This window comes from Anastrepha obliqua, chromosome 2 (genome assembly GCF_027943255.1).
Source record: "Anastrepha obliqua isolate idAnaObli1 chromosome 2, idAnaObli1_1.0, whole genome shotgun sequence".
NCBI classification, from domain to species: Eukaryota; Metazoa; Arthropoda; class Insecta; order Diptera; family Tephritidae; genus Anastrepha; species Anastrepha obliqua.
This window is the reverse complement of record NC_072893.1, coordinates 30,742,604-30,760,707: the sequence shown is the minus strand read 5'-3', so window position 1 is coordinate 30,760,707 and position 18,104 is coordinate 30,742,604. Positions and strand designations below refer to the sequence as shown.

The 18,104-nt window shown below is 38.8% G+C and overlaps 2 protein-coding genes across 4 annotated transcripts in view; one reads left to right on the top strand and one right to left on the bottom strand.

Moving 5' to 3' along the window:
* The window catches only part of LOC129237235 (ATP-binding cassette sub-family D member 3), a 56,532-nt gene extending 43,068 nt beyond the window's left edge, over positions 1-13,464 (top strand). For all 3 annotated transcript variants that reach the window (XM_054871820.1, XM_054871819.1, XM_054871818.1), the window contains 9 exons: positions 6,444-6,634; positions 6,732-6,829; positions 7,035-7,215; positions 10,479-10,761; positions 10,857-10,954; positions 11,104-11,194; positions 11,280-11,499; positions 11,564-11,738; positions 11,812-13,464. In XM_054871820.1, coding sequence (XP_054727795.1) covers positions 6,444-6,634; positions 6,732-6,829; positions 7,035-7,215; positions 10,479-10,761; positions 10,857-10,954; positions 11,104-11,194; positions 11,280-11,499; positions 11,564-11,738; positions 11,812-12,225 — 1,751 coding nt within the window. In that variant the 3' untranslated portion in view covers positions 12,226-13,464. The remainder of the gene's footprint in view (positions 1-6,443; positions 6,635-6,731; positions 6,830-7,034; positions 7,216-10,478; positions 10,762-10,856; positions 10,955-11,103; positions 11,195-11,279; positions 11,500-11,563; positions 11,739-11,811) is intronic.
* Positions 1,539-2,523, bottom strand: LOC129237236 (uncharacterized). The gene is made up of 2 exons (XM_054871821.1): positions 2,414-2,523; positions 1,539-2,354 (listed from the first exon to the last, which is right to left on the bottom strand). Exon 2 carries the CDS (start codon positions 2,340-2,342, stop codon positions 1,725-1,727), a length of 618 nt encoding a protein of 205 aa, XP_054727796.1. The 5' UTR covers positions 2,343-2,354; positions 2,414-2,523; the 3' UTR covers positions 1,539-1,724.
* Positions 13,465-18,104: the final 4,640 nt, after the last annotated feature.

The window sequence follows — 18,104 nt, the reverse complement described above, 5'->3', positions numbered from 1 at the left end:
CGATACGGTCCGGTTCACTTGATTAGAGGCAATAAAGTGTATGGAAGAAAATGGTTGTTAAAGCAACCGCATTTGATCTAGTAACACAAAGGTTTCTGATAATTCAAGTCAAGACTGTACTTTGCTCGAAAATAAACATTCATCAAAATGTTATTCCATCTAACGGTATATCGTGCTTGATTTATTAATTTACTAGGCGAGAGGCGCTCAGTTTGCCAACTTTAATTGCGCATTAAAGCTGTGAAAAGAGCTCGTTTTTTTAAGCATTTGGTCGAAAACTTCTTAATTCTAATAAAATGGAAAATCGGAAAGATTTTATCGATCGAGAAAAGAACAAATCGATATATGGACAACAGAAGGACTTTCGGATCGTCAAATCGCCAAAAAGTTCTATTGAAGTCTAAAGTTATGGATCATTACGTGAAGCAATGTGCCTCCTATAGTAAGAACTATAAAGGCAAAACTGCGATGGCTTTAACACCAAAAACAACCGCCAGATTCTTAGGATTGCATCAAGTTTCGTGCTTCCAACAGTAAAAATTAAAGAAAAGTGAAGAAAGCCAGCAATTGTACTGTTCCAAGTACTATTCTAAAAGCGCCACTGAATATACTATTCTGTCCGAAATACTATTCTGAAGCATAAAAAATTACAAAAAAAAAAAACACTTTTGAATAAATTTCGCAAAGAACGCCGCATCGATTTTGCAAGGGGCCATATGGATTGGAGTTCTGTTACAAATAACGATCCCGGTGAATGGGAAAAAAGTAGTATTTAGTGACGAAAAGAAGTTTAATCTGAATGGGCCGGATGGATACAGTACTATTTCCATGACTTAAGAATGGAAGTCGACATCACAGCCGTGAAGATGTTGCTATGATGGTTTGGAGAGCAGTATCGTACTATGGCGCGTTCGAACTGAAAATTGTAGACTACAAAATGACGGGGAAACAGCTATAAAGCTCTGTTGCCGCCACCCCAAGATTCGTGAAACATTTGGACATGTAAATTAGATATTTTTGACATCAGCTAAAAAAGGATATTTACGCTTCAAACGAATGTCAACTGCGGTCAAGACCTAACATATACACCTTCAAATCAAAAATAGTCAAAATATCTAGTATCAGCCACTGGGACACCACTTTTACGAGGGCGGAAACTTATTCCCGTAACATAAAATTTAAGTCACAAACACAAGGAAATCAAGGATGCGACTTGATATTGATTTTAATAAAAGTAGAGTTCATTCTACATACAACAATAATCATATAAATCCCAGTTTAAAACTTTCTGCTAGTTAAAAAAATATATTTAAAATTTGCATGCTTATGCTTGAATTATTAGAAACCCTTGTGTTACAAGATCAAATATTTGCCCATATTTTTCTCCAACCAAGTGAACCGGACTGTATGCCTGAGTAGGTACACCAGCACAGAGAATGTACAAGTTCACATAGGTACATATGCATGAATGTATAAATATAAACTTTGCATCATAAATATGCATTATAGCGAACTCAAAAATAGCAATAACAAGACAATTGAACTAAAAAAAATATAATTTTATTAGCATTTCCGGACGGATATTTCCGTACATATGCATACACTCACGCACTTACGACACGAAAGCCCTCATAGAAAATAGACTGGAATAACCCGAACATTTTGCACTGACAGAGAGCCAATTGAAAATAGAGAAACGTTACCATCCATTCGATCACACTCTTTCAACATCTTCTGCGTCTGCGTTTACGCTTCGGGCAACAGATGCTCTCAGAATCATCCGAAAGGCAATCGCGCATGTTTTTACAGCGCAAACGTGACGAAGCACATCTACAACCGTTAATATATTCTCGGAACCTTTCGAGATTCAGCGACACTTTACGTTGCATGCGATGATATTTTCTGCGTATCAAGTGAAAGTGATCGGTCGCCTGACCAACAAAAGCCAATATCATCAAACTGATCGCTGTAGTTGTCACGCCCAATATGAGAGTCTCATAATTGGCATACGTTTTCGCAGACATACCCATAACGAGCAGTATGGATTTGATTAAACGCCAAAATAGCTTCTCCAGTGTACACCAGACGATAAGGGTGCCAAATTCCGTTAACAAAATGGTGAGGATGGTCTCGACCATCGCCTGACAGAAGTATGGCAAATGCATATATCGTACAGGATAGAGGCATAGATCGGAGATGAGATCCAGTAGTGCAATGAGGAAAATCCAACTGGCTAGTGAAGGTGCCGGCGAGCAGAGATCCTTTTCCTGTTCGAAGAAGAAGGATGTGCGCAGCACAATTTGCAACAGCCCCGCAACGACAATGGCTGTTGTAACTGTCATTTGTACTATTCTCTGTAGATGATATGAACTTGATTGGAATCAATCGATTAGTGGTAGTTATTTAAACCTACCTTGATTTGAATTTCTTTACTAAAATTAAATCCACAAATTTGTATATTAAAATTTTTTTTAAATTTTTAAAACAAAACAGAGAATTTTAAAACAAATAAAATTGACAAACTAATAACATTATTTTGAAAAACTTTTCAAAGTTGATGTCAAATCCATAGTGAAATGTAGTATCTGTTTAAATACTTGTTGGTTGTTGGTAGTGTTGTATCCAAGGCTAATCTATTAAAGGTGGTGTTGGTAAACCAGCTGATTTGTTTTTTTTTTTCGCCGTGTCCGTGTGGCTGTCAGCTCAGAATGAAACAAGGCGAAATCATTATTTGTCTTTGTCATAATTTGCTTTAACTATCAAACGCACAGAACATTGTTGTTGGTTAGTGCCACCACGTTTAATGAATGCGCCTTAGCAAGGTGTACCGCCCTTGCTGTTCAACTTCTACATCTCGAAGCTCCCCCAACCACCAGAGGGAGTCTCCCTGGTCTAATACGCTGACGACTGCACGATAATGGCGTCGGGCGATGACATCGATGGTCTGTGCTCCAAACCGAACAGTTACCTCACCGACCTTTCTCGCTTTTTCACTGCGAGAAATCTCCAAATTTCCCCCGCTAAATCCACGGTAACCCTCTCTACCACCTGTACAAAGGAGGTCAAACTGCCCCTCAGAGTAAAAATCGATGACACATCAATTCCGAAGGTAAACAATCCCAGAATTTTTGGTGTGACCTTTGACAGTTTGCTCTCCTTCTCAACGCATACAACCGCAATTGCCACTAAGATCCAAAATCGCAACAAGGTCCTCAAATCGCTGGCCGGCAGCACTTGGGGCAAAGACAAAGAACTGTTGCTATCGACATTTAAGGCAATTGGTCGGGCGGTTCTAAACTATGATGCGCCTGTCTGGTCGCCTGGAACAAGTGACTCGCAGTGGATAAAGATACAGACATGCCAAATTACTGCCATTCGGACAGCGACCAGGTGCCCCCTGATGTCCCCTGGGTGTTGAAACCTTCACAACGAGGCACAGATGCTCCCTGTAATGGAGCACAATAAACTGCTCAGCAAGCAGCTCCTGATGGGATGCTACCGCAGGTTTCATCCTTGCAGACACCTGCTTGAGCCAGAGCCGCCTCCTAAGCGAGTCAGGAGACACCTTTTAAACAATACCGACGAGATCCAAGACAAAACTGACAGAAATCTACTGGACCAGACAGTATTTAGACAGTCAATAAACGGCATTCACCGGGAGACCGTCACCACCTTCTTAAGCTCCGCCCCTGTGAATGCCGTAATCGGAGACCAACCACCACCTATTGCAGATGAAGAGGTCCAGCTTCCCCGTGAGACACGTGTAACACTGGTACAACTACGTTTCTGGATACTGTAGCAGGTTGAACTCCTACTTATCCAGAATTGACCCCAACATAACAAACATATGTCCGGCATGTCAAGATACTCCGCACGACACTAACGACCTCTTCACATGCCCCCTTAAACCTACTCATCTAACACCCCTCTCCCTCTGGAGCCAACCTGTCGAAACAGCTTGTTTCCTGGGCCTACCTTTAGATGAGCCAGACGAAGATGACCGGTGATATACCCTACACTGACTGGGCTTCTATTACTGTTAAAAAAACAACAATAAATGCTCCTTGGCTGTATCTTTTTGTTTGTTGTTACTGCAGGCGATCTAGGCACTGGACTCATTATATTGGCATTACAGTCTGGGGTGGATCATTGTCTCCTCTACAATACGTCTTCATTCTTCTCGACAGCCCCCGCCGATTATTTCTTTGAAGTCCTGAGAAATTTGCCAAATTTCTCACTGAAGGGACCAGATCTCACTTCTTAAAAAGATCCAAGTGGTTTAAGCAACTAAGTTAGGGGATGGAAATCAAATGCAGGTATTACAATGGGTCTTAGGGCCACCGAATGTCTTGTCTTAGACAAGCACCCTGGCTAACCTATCCTAGTCGACAATTGACTGGGGAATCGATGAAGCCAAGTTGTTCTGAAATCCAAAAAGGGATAATGGGATGGCGCAAAATTAATCATCCTATTGGAAGACTTATAATTTCCACAAATAGCGTCGTATCAATCATATTTGACATTTAGGAAGTAAATAATTTTAGTATGCAAACAGACAGTATAAAGTTCAAAATACACTTTTCCATCATCTCTAAATTATTTGAGCTCATGTAACTGTATGCTGTAACACGCTCCCGCTCTGAAAGTATTCGATGCGGTACCAGCTGGTGGTAACAAAGGAAGAGGGAAGGCCTTCTCTACGTTGGAAAGGTCAGAGGGAGAAGAACTTGATGTGTGCAGCAACTGGCGCCGGTTAGCACGAGAAAGAAATTCGCTTAAGCGGTTATCGCGTCAATTAAGAAGAAGAAGAATAACTAATGGTCAGCCCAGAATAAATAAAGCAACTGGCGCATATGTCGCACAGCTGCACCAAATCTGGAACTTATCACAAATATCTGTCCAAACAAAAAATAGACGTCAAATCAAACGTCATCTCGGTATGGTTCTCATGGATGCGAGACCTAGCTTGCAACCGACCATCTAACCGTAAAAATTCAAGGCTTTGCAAACAGATGTCTCCGGGGTATTCTCAAGGTGTGGTGGCCAAACGTCATCAGCAATGATGATTCATATAAAAAGTGCAACTTAGAACCCAAGGCCAACTCTCTCAAATTACACAAATGAAGATAAATAGGCCATATACTACGATAATACCTTCTGCTCAAATATGAACGAGACATCAATAAAACGGTCCGCGGATAACATATGGCAAAAATAAATTTTTTGTTTTTTGGTAGGACTGTTATAAGCTTACATGGCAAATTTCAGCGTGATATGTCACATAGTTTGTTTTCTGTGCTACTGTAAACAAGTCAAGCTCGAGTGTGTTCTTCGAATTTTCTTTTATGACTTCAATTGTCTCAAAATGTTTTCCACGGAGCGGCAACTTGAGCTTGGGAAACAGGAAAAAGTCACATGGAGCCATATCAGGCGAATACGGTGCTTGCAGAACGATATTAACATTATTTTTGTTCAAATAATCGCGAACAAGACGTGATGTGTGAGCTGGTGCATTATCGTGATGCAAGAACCATGACTTGTTTTCCCACAATTCCTTCCTTTTAAGACCAATGTTCTCGCGCAAACGCTTTAAAACGTCTAAATAATATTCAGCATTAACCGATTTTGCGATTTGTGCGATTTTCAAGCACAATTTTCTTTACTTTTCCGATATTTTCGTCGTTTACTAATGTTGCTGGACGACGTTCATGAGGCAAGTTTTCAACCGATGTAGAGTTCCCATAGGTTGTCTGCAACATTTTTAAGGCGTCTGAAGCCGAAATTTTGTTGGAATAACAAAATTTCAAACAAATTCTTTGTTCAACTTGAATTTCCATCGTTAAATTCGTCTCGTTCATATTTGAGCAGAAGTTATGCTACGGAGGTTCGCCAACAAGCTCTTGATTAGAACCCGCAAGGAAACCGCAAGAGGGGCTATCTTCCATTCCCATGGCAGCCGGTTCTACGTCACCGGAATGACTCGGGTTTTTTCCCGACCAAGGGCTGCCGCCCCAGTAAACTAGCCCTGTCTAGTATACCGTACCCCCAGGGGCCCGGTTAAGACTGGAGGACATGGAGGAAATCGTTACAAGAAGAAATCGATGAATGTGGGAAATCGTACGAATCGAAAAGAATAAAAATTGTCCGCCAAAAACATGATCGTTTGGAAATGCTTTTTTGAGGCCTTATGTTCCAATGGGAGATGAAGATGAACTCATGTTCGCAATATAAAACTTTACTTTTTATGAAAGTCCATTAAAAATTTAATTTGATGAGCAAATGAAAAACTCAGTATGCAGCATTGCTGTATAAAATCTATAATTGTGCATATGAAATTTTTTCTGTATAATTTTTATTGTAGCACAGTGTTATTACATCAGTATATTCCATGCTAATGATTTACTAAAATCAAGACAACTCTTTTTTTGTTCCTCTACTTTTAGCAATTCTCGTACCTCGCTTTTGGAGTGTGGAAAGTGGTTTGCTATTTTTGGTAGCCGCCTCGCTAATCGGTCGTTCTGTCAGTGATATTTGGATGATACAGAATGCCACCGTCGTGGAGAGCACAATCATTCACATGAACAAAGATAAATTCAAATCGGCACTGCTAAAATATCTGGCCGCACTGCCAATGGTGAGTAGTACTGGGCCAGAGTGAAAACGAATAACTCAACCTGCAGAATTACCCAAGCTAACTAATAAAATGAAATATTCTATTTTACTTTCAACAGATATCCGTTGTCACAAATATCCTAAAATGGAGCTTGGGCGAATTAAAATTGAGATTCCGAACAAATCTAACTCATCATTTGTACAATCAGTACTTGTGGTAATTAGCAAAACGAATAAATAATATTCTAATACCCACTTTTTCAGCGCAAGTTTGCTGCTAGCTGCCTTCCAGCTAAGCCAAGTGGAAACATGCAATTTTGCAGTGCTAAATTTGGTTTAGAAACTCGCCGCAGCTAAACTTGCAAGGAGAAAAACTGAGTATGAAGCAAGGCAATTTTAATAACATTTCTTTCTTTTCACAGCGGTTATACATATTATAAAATGTCCAATTTAGATAATAGAATAGCGAACGCCGATCAGTTACTTACCACTGACATCGATAAATTCTGTGAAAGCGCCACAGATCTGTATTCGAATATTAGCAAACCCGTGCTGGACATATTCATCTATGTCTACCGTTTGACAGTCAATCTGGGTGGCAAGGTAAAATACTAATTGATGCCAAGAGCGCACACATACATACATATATCATACAGCCGTTGCAAAATACTTAAGTACGACTCCCAGTTCTCTTCATTTGAGACTTTTTTCAATAGAATCACCTAAATGTTTTGCTTATTAGATTTTATTTTATAAATTTAAAATGTTTTCAATCGGTATCAGTCTTTTTTTTTCTAAGAAAAACATAATAACGAAACAAAATAATAGCAAAATCATAAAAAATGCAGGCGAAAGAAAAAAGTATTAAAAGTACAGGGTCCGGCATTCGAAGTGTAACCAATTAAAAAGGCCACAAATTTAGTTTGGATAATTACTTTTATTCAATTCAAAGTAAAAAATGTGTGAAAATATTACAAAATTAAGAATCAATTTACTTTTGCTCGATATGACCACCTTTTACTTTGACTAAGGCCGCAAGCTACCCGAATGTGACTTGCAGGTATTTTGGCCCACTCGCGGACAATGACTTTTTTCAGCATCTCGAGAGTGGTGCATCTATTAGTTCGGACTTTGCTCTTCAAAATAGCCCAAAGATAATAATTCATCGGATTCGCGTCTGCTGAATTTGAGAGCCACTGTGTGGACGTCATGAAATTCGCAACGTTGTTTTTTAGCCATTCTTGGTTCACTCGAGCTTTTTGAGATGGTGCCGAGTCCTGTTGAAACGTTCATGGTCTACCACCGAAATGTTTGCCTGTCCACGGCTTCGCAGCAACCTTCAGATACTTTCCCGGTAATATTTCGCATTTACCAGGCTCAATGAAAACGATTGGAGAGCGCCCATCTGCGGTTACAGCGGCCCAAACCATTAACTGTGGCGGGTGCTGCCTCCTGGTGGTCAATCGATGACTCAAATTCTCGTATGAACGGTCGGTCTAATAAACCCTATCGTTTTGGGAGTTTACGAATTATTAAAATTATTATTAAATTAGATTATGCGAAAGATTTTTGGACCTTTGCACGTTGGCAACGGCGAATATCGCAGACGATGGAACGATGAGCTGTATGAGCTTTACGACGACATAGACATAGCGCAGCGAATAAAGATCCAGCGGCTACGTTGGCTGAGTCATGTCGTCCGCTTGGATATAAACGCTCCAGCTCTGAAAGTATTCGATGCGGTACCAACTGGTGGTAGCAGAGGAAAAGGAAGACCTCTTTTGCGTTGGAAATATCAGGTGGAAAAGGACCTGGTGTGTCCAACTGGTGACGGTTAGCACGAGAAATAAACGACTGCTTTGTTAAACTCGGCCAAAATCGCGTGAGCAGTTATCGCGCCAATCAAGAAGACGAGTGTCAAAGATATTCTATTATATTGTAAGTCGGCACTCGAAGATGCCCAATTCAAAACAGGCATCAAATTATCTTTGAAAAACATTTTGCCACACGAGAAGTGTTCTTCGGAGAATTGTCTTGTTGAAATTTCTAAAACACCCATAAATTCTCTTCCGCAAATGTCAATGTCAAAGTGTAATGCGACCTTAACATTTTGAAGTATCTGAACGTACTTGACCGCACCCGTATCACCCATCAATACGAATAATTGATCTGACATCGTTCCACGAAAAGCAGCTCCACACCATTATTGGGCCTCCTCCGTGCTCTAAGATTGGTGAGACGAACTTGGGGTCGAATGCTGCTCGAAGAGAATGGTAACTCGTAAAACGCTCCGGCTAACAACCTCTGGAAAGCAAAACGGGAGATAGTCAAGGGGGAAAGGAGAGAAGTGAGAAAGAAAGAGTATAGAATGGAAACAGAGACAGAGATAGCTAGTCCTGTGAGAATTTCCCTGATTTTTTGGCAAATCTAAAAATATCCTCGAGTTTGAGAGAACAAATTTTCCTCCCATAGCGTGATGATACGTATTACTATCGTTTAAGTACCAGTTGGCTCCGGAACCTTTTTCATTCTTGAACCCATCGGTAAGGAAAATATCTGTCAAAAAGGGACTATGGGCATAAGATCGTCTTATTTTTTACAGAAAACGATTCACAAAATTTTGGACTTCGTTCCTAAGGTGATTTCTCGCACAAATGTCAGTGCCCCTACTAAAACGCAAAAAATCAATGCGAACACTTCAAGAGAAATAAAGGGTTTTCGAATAACAGGTGTTAGGTGTTAAAAAGGAGAGATGATTAACAATTTTTTATGGCCGGAATTGAATGGTATCGATCTGGACGAAGTTGATTTTCAACAAGATGGCGCAACGAAACCATTGATCTTTTACCGGAGAAGTTTCTCTCGAAGAGGTGATTACAATTGGCCCCCGCGATCTTGTGATTTAACACCTTGCGACTTTTTTCTTTGGGGCCAAGTGAAAGAGAAGCTCTACGACAACAGCCCAGGGTCGATTCAAGACCTCAAAGATGGAATTCGTGAGGCTCTGGAGGACATAGGGCAGCCACTTTGCAATTCGGTTACGGAAAATTTCATGAAAAAGATATTGTCCTGTAAGCGTGGTCGTGGTGGTCATTTGCCTGATGTTATTTTCCACTATTAACGGCATACCTTCCTCTTTATAATGAATCAAACATCCGATCATTTATATTAAAAAATAGCATTTTTCTTTGAATATCAAAATACACCTCTTATTGGAAGCCCCTTTAGTTAAATGAACGCATTTCAATCAATGTGACCACAGCAAATATATTCCAACTCAAAAAGTACCGTTACTGCACAGTACTCGATAAAACATGCATCGTTTTTAAGGGTAGTCTAGAGCTCGAAAATTGAGGGTATTTTCAGAAATTTTCTTTCACATAAAAAAAATTAAATTTTTTTCAATTTTAATAATTTTCAAAATGGCGCTGAAGTTGACGCTCCCAAAAAATTGGACCTGGACGGTGTTGTCCATTTTGGCTCTTCTATTTATCTGAAACACAAAAACCAAAAAATTATTAATCAGTATGACTGTGCCTATATCCCGTAGTAGAATAAAAAATAAAAAAAATTTGACACTCTAGAAAAAGGGTTTTTTTTTTTACTTTTTTAATAAAAAAAAACGAAATAAAAATATGATTCTAGTACGGGCGATAGCCATTGATGTTGTGTAGAAGCTGTAGAAGCTATAATATTGGGAGTCTCCGTATGGAAATTTCACGGTATATTCTTAAAAGCCATTGGAAATATAAAAAAAAAATCTTTTTCTTGAAACTTCTAGACCTCCGGGGGTTCCCTTAAGTATTTTTCAACGGCTGTATATTTATTATATTTTTATTCCACACCTTTTCTTCTCACACTTACAGACACCTTCAATACTTATGTTGTATTTGCTTTTCGCTGGCATCGTTCTAACACGACTTCGACGTCCAACTGGACGCCTCACTGTTGAAGAGCAGAAATTGGAAGGTGAATTCCGTTATGTCAATAGTCGCCTCATAACCAATTCCGAAGAGGTCGCCTTCTATCAGGGCAATACACGCGAGAAGCTTACGCTGCTGGCCAGCTATTCGAAATTGCGTGCACATCTGCGTAAATTCCTGGAATTCCGCGTTAGCATGGGCATTGTCGATAATATTGTGGGAAAATGTGAGTATTAAAATCAGTATACCGTTTTAAGATTTACTTTGTTACTTTCACCTCTTTTGAGTTTATTGATTATTGTGGGTTTTTATTATGTTTAGATTTTGCCTCAATTGTTGGATTCTATGCGGTATCCATTCCATTCTTCTCGGAAAATCATCCCTTGCTCTCGGGCGAACAAAATGGTCAACGTTTGCAGGTGTGTACTTTAGCACTGATTCAATCTGAATCGCGGTGGTGGTGCGATAGACTCGTCTATCATCTTAACTTTGAGATTACTGCGTACTTCACGCAATCTGATTTTGAAATCGTGTACTACTTCACTTCACAATCTGCTCTTTTTCACAGGCCTACTACACTTATGGCCGGATGTTGGTGAAGTTGGCCGAGGCCATAGGTCGCTTGGTATTGGCTGGACGTGAAATGTCTCGTTTGGCTGGTAAGATTTAGAGTAGTGTAGCTTCTTAACATTTTTGTATGATACTCAAAGTGCGCTCTTCTGCACTCTTCATTTTCACTTCAAGGCTTCACGGCGCGCATGACCGAATTAATCAAAGTGCTGAGTGATCTGAACAAAGGACGTTACGAACGGACAATGGTGAATAATATACTGAATGGCGATAATGGCTTTGGTCCAAATAAGGGCATTATGACGTTCGTTGATAATATCATTAGATTCGAAAAAGTGCCGCTTGTTACACCCAACGGCGATGTGCTGGTCAAGGAGCTGACCTTCGAAGTGAAGTGAGTGCGCCTCCAAATAGTGCAATTTGAAAAACTATTCATAAATGTTTATTTATTCTTACAGATCGGGCATGAACGTCTTGGTTTGTGGTCCAAACGGCTGTGGCAAGTCTAGTTTATTCCGCATACTCGGTGAGCTGTGGCCCACGTGGGGTGGTAAGTTGACCAAGCCGCCACGTGGTAAACTCTTCTATATTCCCCAACGCCCATACATGACATTGGGCTCATTGCGCGATCAGGTATGTGCTACACTCACAATTTGCGAAGGGTATGCAAATAATATACATCTTTTTTTTTGTTTTTGTTCCATAGATAATCTACCCACATACGCGCGATGAAATGTTGCGCAGCGGTAAGAGCGACGAAGACCTTATGAAATATTTGGATATTGTGCAGCTGACCTATTTGGAGCAGCGTGAAAATGGTTTGAATGCCGTTGAGGATTGGATAGATGTTTTGTCGGGTGGTGAAAAGCAACGCATTGCCATGGCGCGTCTCTTCTATCACAGTCCACAGTTCGCCATTCTAGATGAATGCACCAGTGCGGTGTCAGTCGATGTCGAGGGTAAAATGTATAGTTATTGTCGCGAAGCAGGCATTACGTTATTCACGGTGTCCCATCGCAAATCACTGTGGACGCATCACGACTACTATTTGCAGTTCGATGGGCGTGGTAGCTATGAATTCGGACCAATCGATCAAGCCAAAGAGCAATTTGGCTCGTAAAAATATAAAATAAGTGAAAGGATAAACCACATTTATTTGTAGATAAAGTAATAACAACAACAACAACAGTTAATGATGACAACGGGAGTATAGCCGGTGTGTTGTCACCTACGTACGCCTGACTGTGCATAGAAATATTTAATATTGCCGAGACGATTCCATTTGTACGATAATGTATTGTATTTTATTTGATGACTGTATGCACATGCAATGCATACATTTATATGTATATATATAGTATATATATGTATATGTGCATACGCACTTGGTTGGAATCCAGCAAAAATGTTGTTATACAATTTTAAATACATATTAGTCTTAGGTGTGTAGGTGCGAAAACAATTCTTTAGTGTATTAAATGGTGATCTTCTATAGCATAAACTAAAATTTTCCTCCAAAAGCTTTGTAATATTGTAGTATCTGCTTTTGTTGCTTGAATAATTTGCAGTTATCTAAGTTATGTGTGTATGTATTTGTAAATTGGTGCTGGGGGCAATTAATTCGAAGCGGATGGAGCTAGTGAACTGCAGCATATCTGATTTGTTTTGTTTAGTTTATTATTTAAATTAGCTAATTACGCACTAAGCTTATTCCAAATATATAATTTACATAAAGGGTATTCATAGAAAAGCGTGCACAACCCTCGCATATCTGCTCGGCGTGTGGATCAGCTGTGTTCATTCCTGTATGATAAGTTTGCGACTTCAGGTGTGTAATAAATGAAAATTATGCTTCTATATTTGTTATTTGTCAATGTGAATATACTGCCTTTCATACCAACGAAACAAATTATTTAGATTTCTCTTAAACATTTTTTTCTACGCTTGGTTGTCGTTGTCTCCATCTCACTGTAGTCCAAAAATCTTCGTTTCCGTAAGTGCTTTTTTAAATTTTAAACAAAAAAATTTGAAATACGTCTGAGTTAGCCAGAACTGGCGCGTAGGGTAGCGCGAACTTTTCGTCTGGAGAAGATGCAGCTGATACTTTGTGATTTTCAAATCAGCGATAAATATCCCAGGTTTTATTTACGGATACCCATATAAAATTATTGTTGTAATTTGCTTTTGAAAAATGCTATGAAATTCTGAAACTTAAATTATGCAATGAAATAGAAAAAAGTCAGGCTTAGCAACTAATTATCTTGTATACATGAAAACATACTTGTATATTGTAAAAAAAAATATATATAAATTGTATAAACAAATAAAATAATAAATGCAAAAAATGTATTAAAAATAATATTATAACCTTCGGTATGAAATTAACTGGAAACGAAATGCCCCACGTGTAAGTTATTGTGAAAATTGTTTGCGGTGTTGTTACAAGCTGAAGTACCGGGGTGACAGAGCCAAATGGGACTACAACTTTTTAACGTTCACTCCAGACAGTCGGTTCTACGTTACCGGAACGACCCGGATTTACATTATATCCGACCAAGAACTGTCCGTCCGTCAGCATGGGGAATGTTTTGCTGCTACAATAACAATAATAACAACTTTTTTCCAGTTTCTTTCATAGTCAACTTTGAGGTCGACCAGGTGATTCGATGCAGATGCTAGCGCCTTTAATAAATTGAACAAGTCGGGGCTTTCGACAAAATTTAGACTTCGATCTAACGGTAGATCTCCTGTATTCCTTTTACTGTAGCTGAAATCGATACTGCAGAATTCCCATAGTTATTAGGTTTTTCAATAAGTTTTGACATCTGAGGTGGTTTAAGAGGTTAGAATTTTCAAAATATCTTATTTTCTTGACCCTTAACGGCCGAGAACTTTTTTGTATTACTCGCCCATAAGACGACGGAAAATTAGATGAAATTCTGAAACGTTTATAAGGATGTAATTTTATAAGATCAACAAACCAGGGATGTACAAAGTTGCCATATTTGTTAAAAAACTACAGCATGATAAATAAATGAAATGAAAACTGAATTCTTTTCATGTCCCCGGATTGGGGCCTTTCATTTTCTATCGCATAAGTACTATGTCCCGATTACGGGGCCTTTTGGCCGTTAAGGGTTAAGGTACAACACCAGTGACTAACATTACTCAAAAAACGATTAGTCTAAAATTGTAACACGAGCTTCTTAAACATATTTTTAGTAATAAATCGAAGATTTTTTCTCACCGATAAATATATCTTTTTTCATAAAAAATTTAAAGCCGAAATTTTGTTCAAAAATCGATTTTTTTCTTGAGAAACCGACATTTTGTCAAAAAAAATTATTTTGATTATTCCATCGATTAATTACGAGATAACATTCCTTTAACGAAATCTGTTTGGTTTTTTAATTTCAGAGGATCCAGTTCAGAGATATAGTGGTGACCGCAAAACGTCTTTTTTGTTAGGAGCTCCCGGAGATCAGCTGTAGCTTCTTTCCAAATAAATATTTTTACTAATACTTAGTCTTAAAATACAGTTACAAATTTTTAGATCAATAAATTTAAAAGTTTTCGCAGAAAAAATTCTGGAAAATTCACTGTTTTTCTGCCTTCTAACTGTATATAACGCCTTAATAAGTTTCGCATTGGGCAGGGTAAGCAATATTTTGACTGAAGTATTAAGGTTCAGAAAGCTGTGTGCAAAATGGGTGCCGCATTCGCTAACAATGGAATAGAACCACATCCGAATGCGACTTTCGCAGAAACATTTAGAGCGTTTTCGAAAAGATAAAGTGGATTTTGTGCGTCGATTCATCACTATGGATGAAACTTGGGTCCATCACCATGATCCTAAATCAAAACAAGAGACTAAAAGCGCTGTAAACCTGGTTTTTTTTGCAAAAGAAAAAAGTTATTTTTCATCAGGACAAGACACTGTGTCACAAGAGCATTTTGACAATGGCTAAAATCCCGTAATTAAAGTTCGAGTTATTGGAGCATCCACCGTATTCACCAGACTTCCATCCGTTTCCATACCTAAAAAAAATTCATGCGCGGAAAGCGTCATCATGATGAGTTCATTCAGCCGAAAGCTCCATTGAAATTGTTCGTAAATTTATTAAAAATGAACCGAAATCATAGTTGACATTCATGGAATCGGAGTTGAATATCTCCAAAACATCGATTTATTGCATTTTAACTGATCATTTGGGCTTACGAAAGGTCTGTGCACGTTTCATTCCGCACAAATTAAGTGAGGACTAAAAATTACTCAGAATTCAACATTCGAAAGACCTCATTAAAGAGGCAAGAAAAGACGAGAACTTCCTTCCATTTTAACTGGTGATGAAACGTGGTGTTTCCAGCATGAACCTAAAACTAAGGGTCAAAGTGCCAAATGGAAGGCTCCAGACGAACCACCACTCAAGAAATCGCGTTTGAAGAAGTCAAAAATCAAGTTGATGTTCATTTGTTTTTAAGATTCCAAGGGAATTGTCCACAAAGAGTTCGTGCCAATGGGCCAAACCGTTCATGCAATTTTCTATCTTGTCGTTTTGAAGCGTTTGTCGCATTGCATTCGTCGAATTTGCCCTGCATACCACGAAGGAGGATGCGTGATAATGAACCATCTCATGGATCTACTGTTGTGACTGATATTTTGACTAGAAATCGCATTTTAACCATCAATCAATCACCGTATTCGCTTGATATGGCTCCCTGTGACTTCTACCTATTCGGAAAATTGCATTTGGCCATAAAAGGAAAACGTTTTGAGTCCGTCAGAGAGCGACATTCCGGTCAGAGACCTGAAACACTCTTTCGAAAAGGTTTTATATGTGTATAAACAGTGTATCCAGGGCAGAGGGGACTATTTTGAATAAATAAACTCGAACTTATCAAAGCAAAGCTCCTTTTGATTTTATTTTAGCTCAGTCTTGCTTATTTTGAATTTGATTTGACCCGGTGTATCCGGCCAAAGACGTTCACCCCAACAGCATTCTCCGTATATGAACGGGTGAACGATATGAAGTGTTACCAACTTCACACTGCTTGTATCTGTAAAACAGCTCATGACGTCAACGTCAAAGTTGTTCTAATGACCGTTCAATATATTGTTTATAAGCCATCAAAAGCATTAGCGTCTCAGTTTGTTTTTTTTTTGTGTGATGGAATTCAAACGTAATAAAGTGATTGCGTTATATTTGGCTGGAAGATCACAACCAGCCATTGTTCGTGAGCTCAGTCACCTCAAAGTGAATAAAATGTTTGTGTATCGCACTATAAAACGTTACAATGATACTGGTAGCATTGCAAAACGCTATGGAGGTGGACCAAGGGAAACCGCAACAACGCCAGAAATGGTTCGGAAAGTGAAGGCTCGACTTGAACGAAATCTACGTCGAAGTGGAAGAAAAATGGCCAAAGAACTGAAAATATCGCAAGACAGCATTCGACGCATATTGAAAAATGAGCACAAGGTCAAGGCTTACAAGTTCCAAAAAGCACACCATCTTTCACCCCAGCAAAAAAAAGTTCGGTGCGAAAGAGCAAAGGAGTTGTTGCGCTTGCACGAGCGTCGCGAATTTACTAACAATGTGTTTTCTGATGAAAAAAATTTCCCAATTGAGCAGTTCATAAACACTCAAAACGATCATGTTTACTTGGCCGAACGCTCATACGAGAATTTGAGCCTACGTACGGCCACTCGAAGCAATTTCCCATCGCAAGTAATGGTTTGGGCCGCAGTGACCGCTGATGGACGCTTTCCAATCGTTTTTATCGAGCCTGGTGTCAAAGTGAATGCGACTTATTATCGGGAAAATGTTTTAGAAGCTGCTTTAGAGCCGTGGACACGCAAACATTTCGGTCGTAGACCATGGACGTACCAACAGGACTCGGCACCGTCTCATAAAGCTCGTGTGAACCAAGAATGGTTAAAAAATCATGTGCCACACTTCATTTCGCCCACACAATGGCTTTCGAATTCACCGCCAGACGCAAATCCGATGGACTATTCCATCTGGTCCATTTTGGAGAGCAAGGTGAGGACTAAAAAATATGCGAGTATGGATGCGCTGAAAAAAGCAATTATACGAGAATGGGCCAAAATACCTCAAGATCACATTCATTTTTGGACCGCTTGAAGGCTATAGTCAAGGCAAAAGGTGATCATATCGAGCTAAAGTAAATATATGTATGTTAAAATTGTAATCATTTTTGAACAATTTTGTCTTTGAAATCAATAAAAACTTATTTCACACCTCAATGTATGTATGTTGCTACAACAACAACAGGAAAACAGGCTAGGTAGGGAAATCACTTTACACGATACGAGGATATCCCTTTTCGTGGTCACCGGCTTCTTGTATTCCATTAAATTAAAGAAAACAACTTTATTTGCACATGCAATTTCATTTATTTGTTGATTAGTTATGTATAATCTGCGAAATATATGTAACTATAATATTTTTTTGTTTTTTTTTTTTGTTTTTGTTTTTTAATATCTGTAATGCATATTAGCCAGGTGTGACATTCGGAAATGAGTCGCCTTTATTATATTTACGATTATACAACTAAGAGGTAATTTACATATTTTAACGATTTCTCATACATGCGCATGTATTTGCTTGTATGTGTGGGTATATATGGCGCACATTCGTATCAGTTTGCTTCGGAATATATGTATGTATGTACGTATGTATGTGTGTTTGCGTAATTATTAAATTAATTTACTTTAAATTTTTCTAATGTGTTTATACAGTTTTTCCCCTCGGAGCACTTAAAGCAGAAAAATTATACGGAAAATGACATACATACAAGTAAATTTAGTAAGAACTTTATAAACCTTATCCATTTGTACGAGTATGTGTGTATGTATGCCTGCAAGTGTTCTCATGTAGACAGTAGTAGTTGCCTGGTTAATTGTGATTTTCTTTATTCACATTTTTTCGCGCTTAGTGCATCTTTATTGGAATTCAATTTTAAGACATGATTTTT

Excerpts from the sequence above, each read along its gene's own strand:
- LOC129237236 (XM_054871821.1), bottom strand. The coding sequence starts at position 2,342 with ATGACAGTTACAACAGCCATTGTCGTTGCGGGGCTGTTGCAAATTGTG.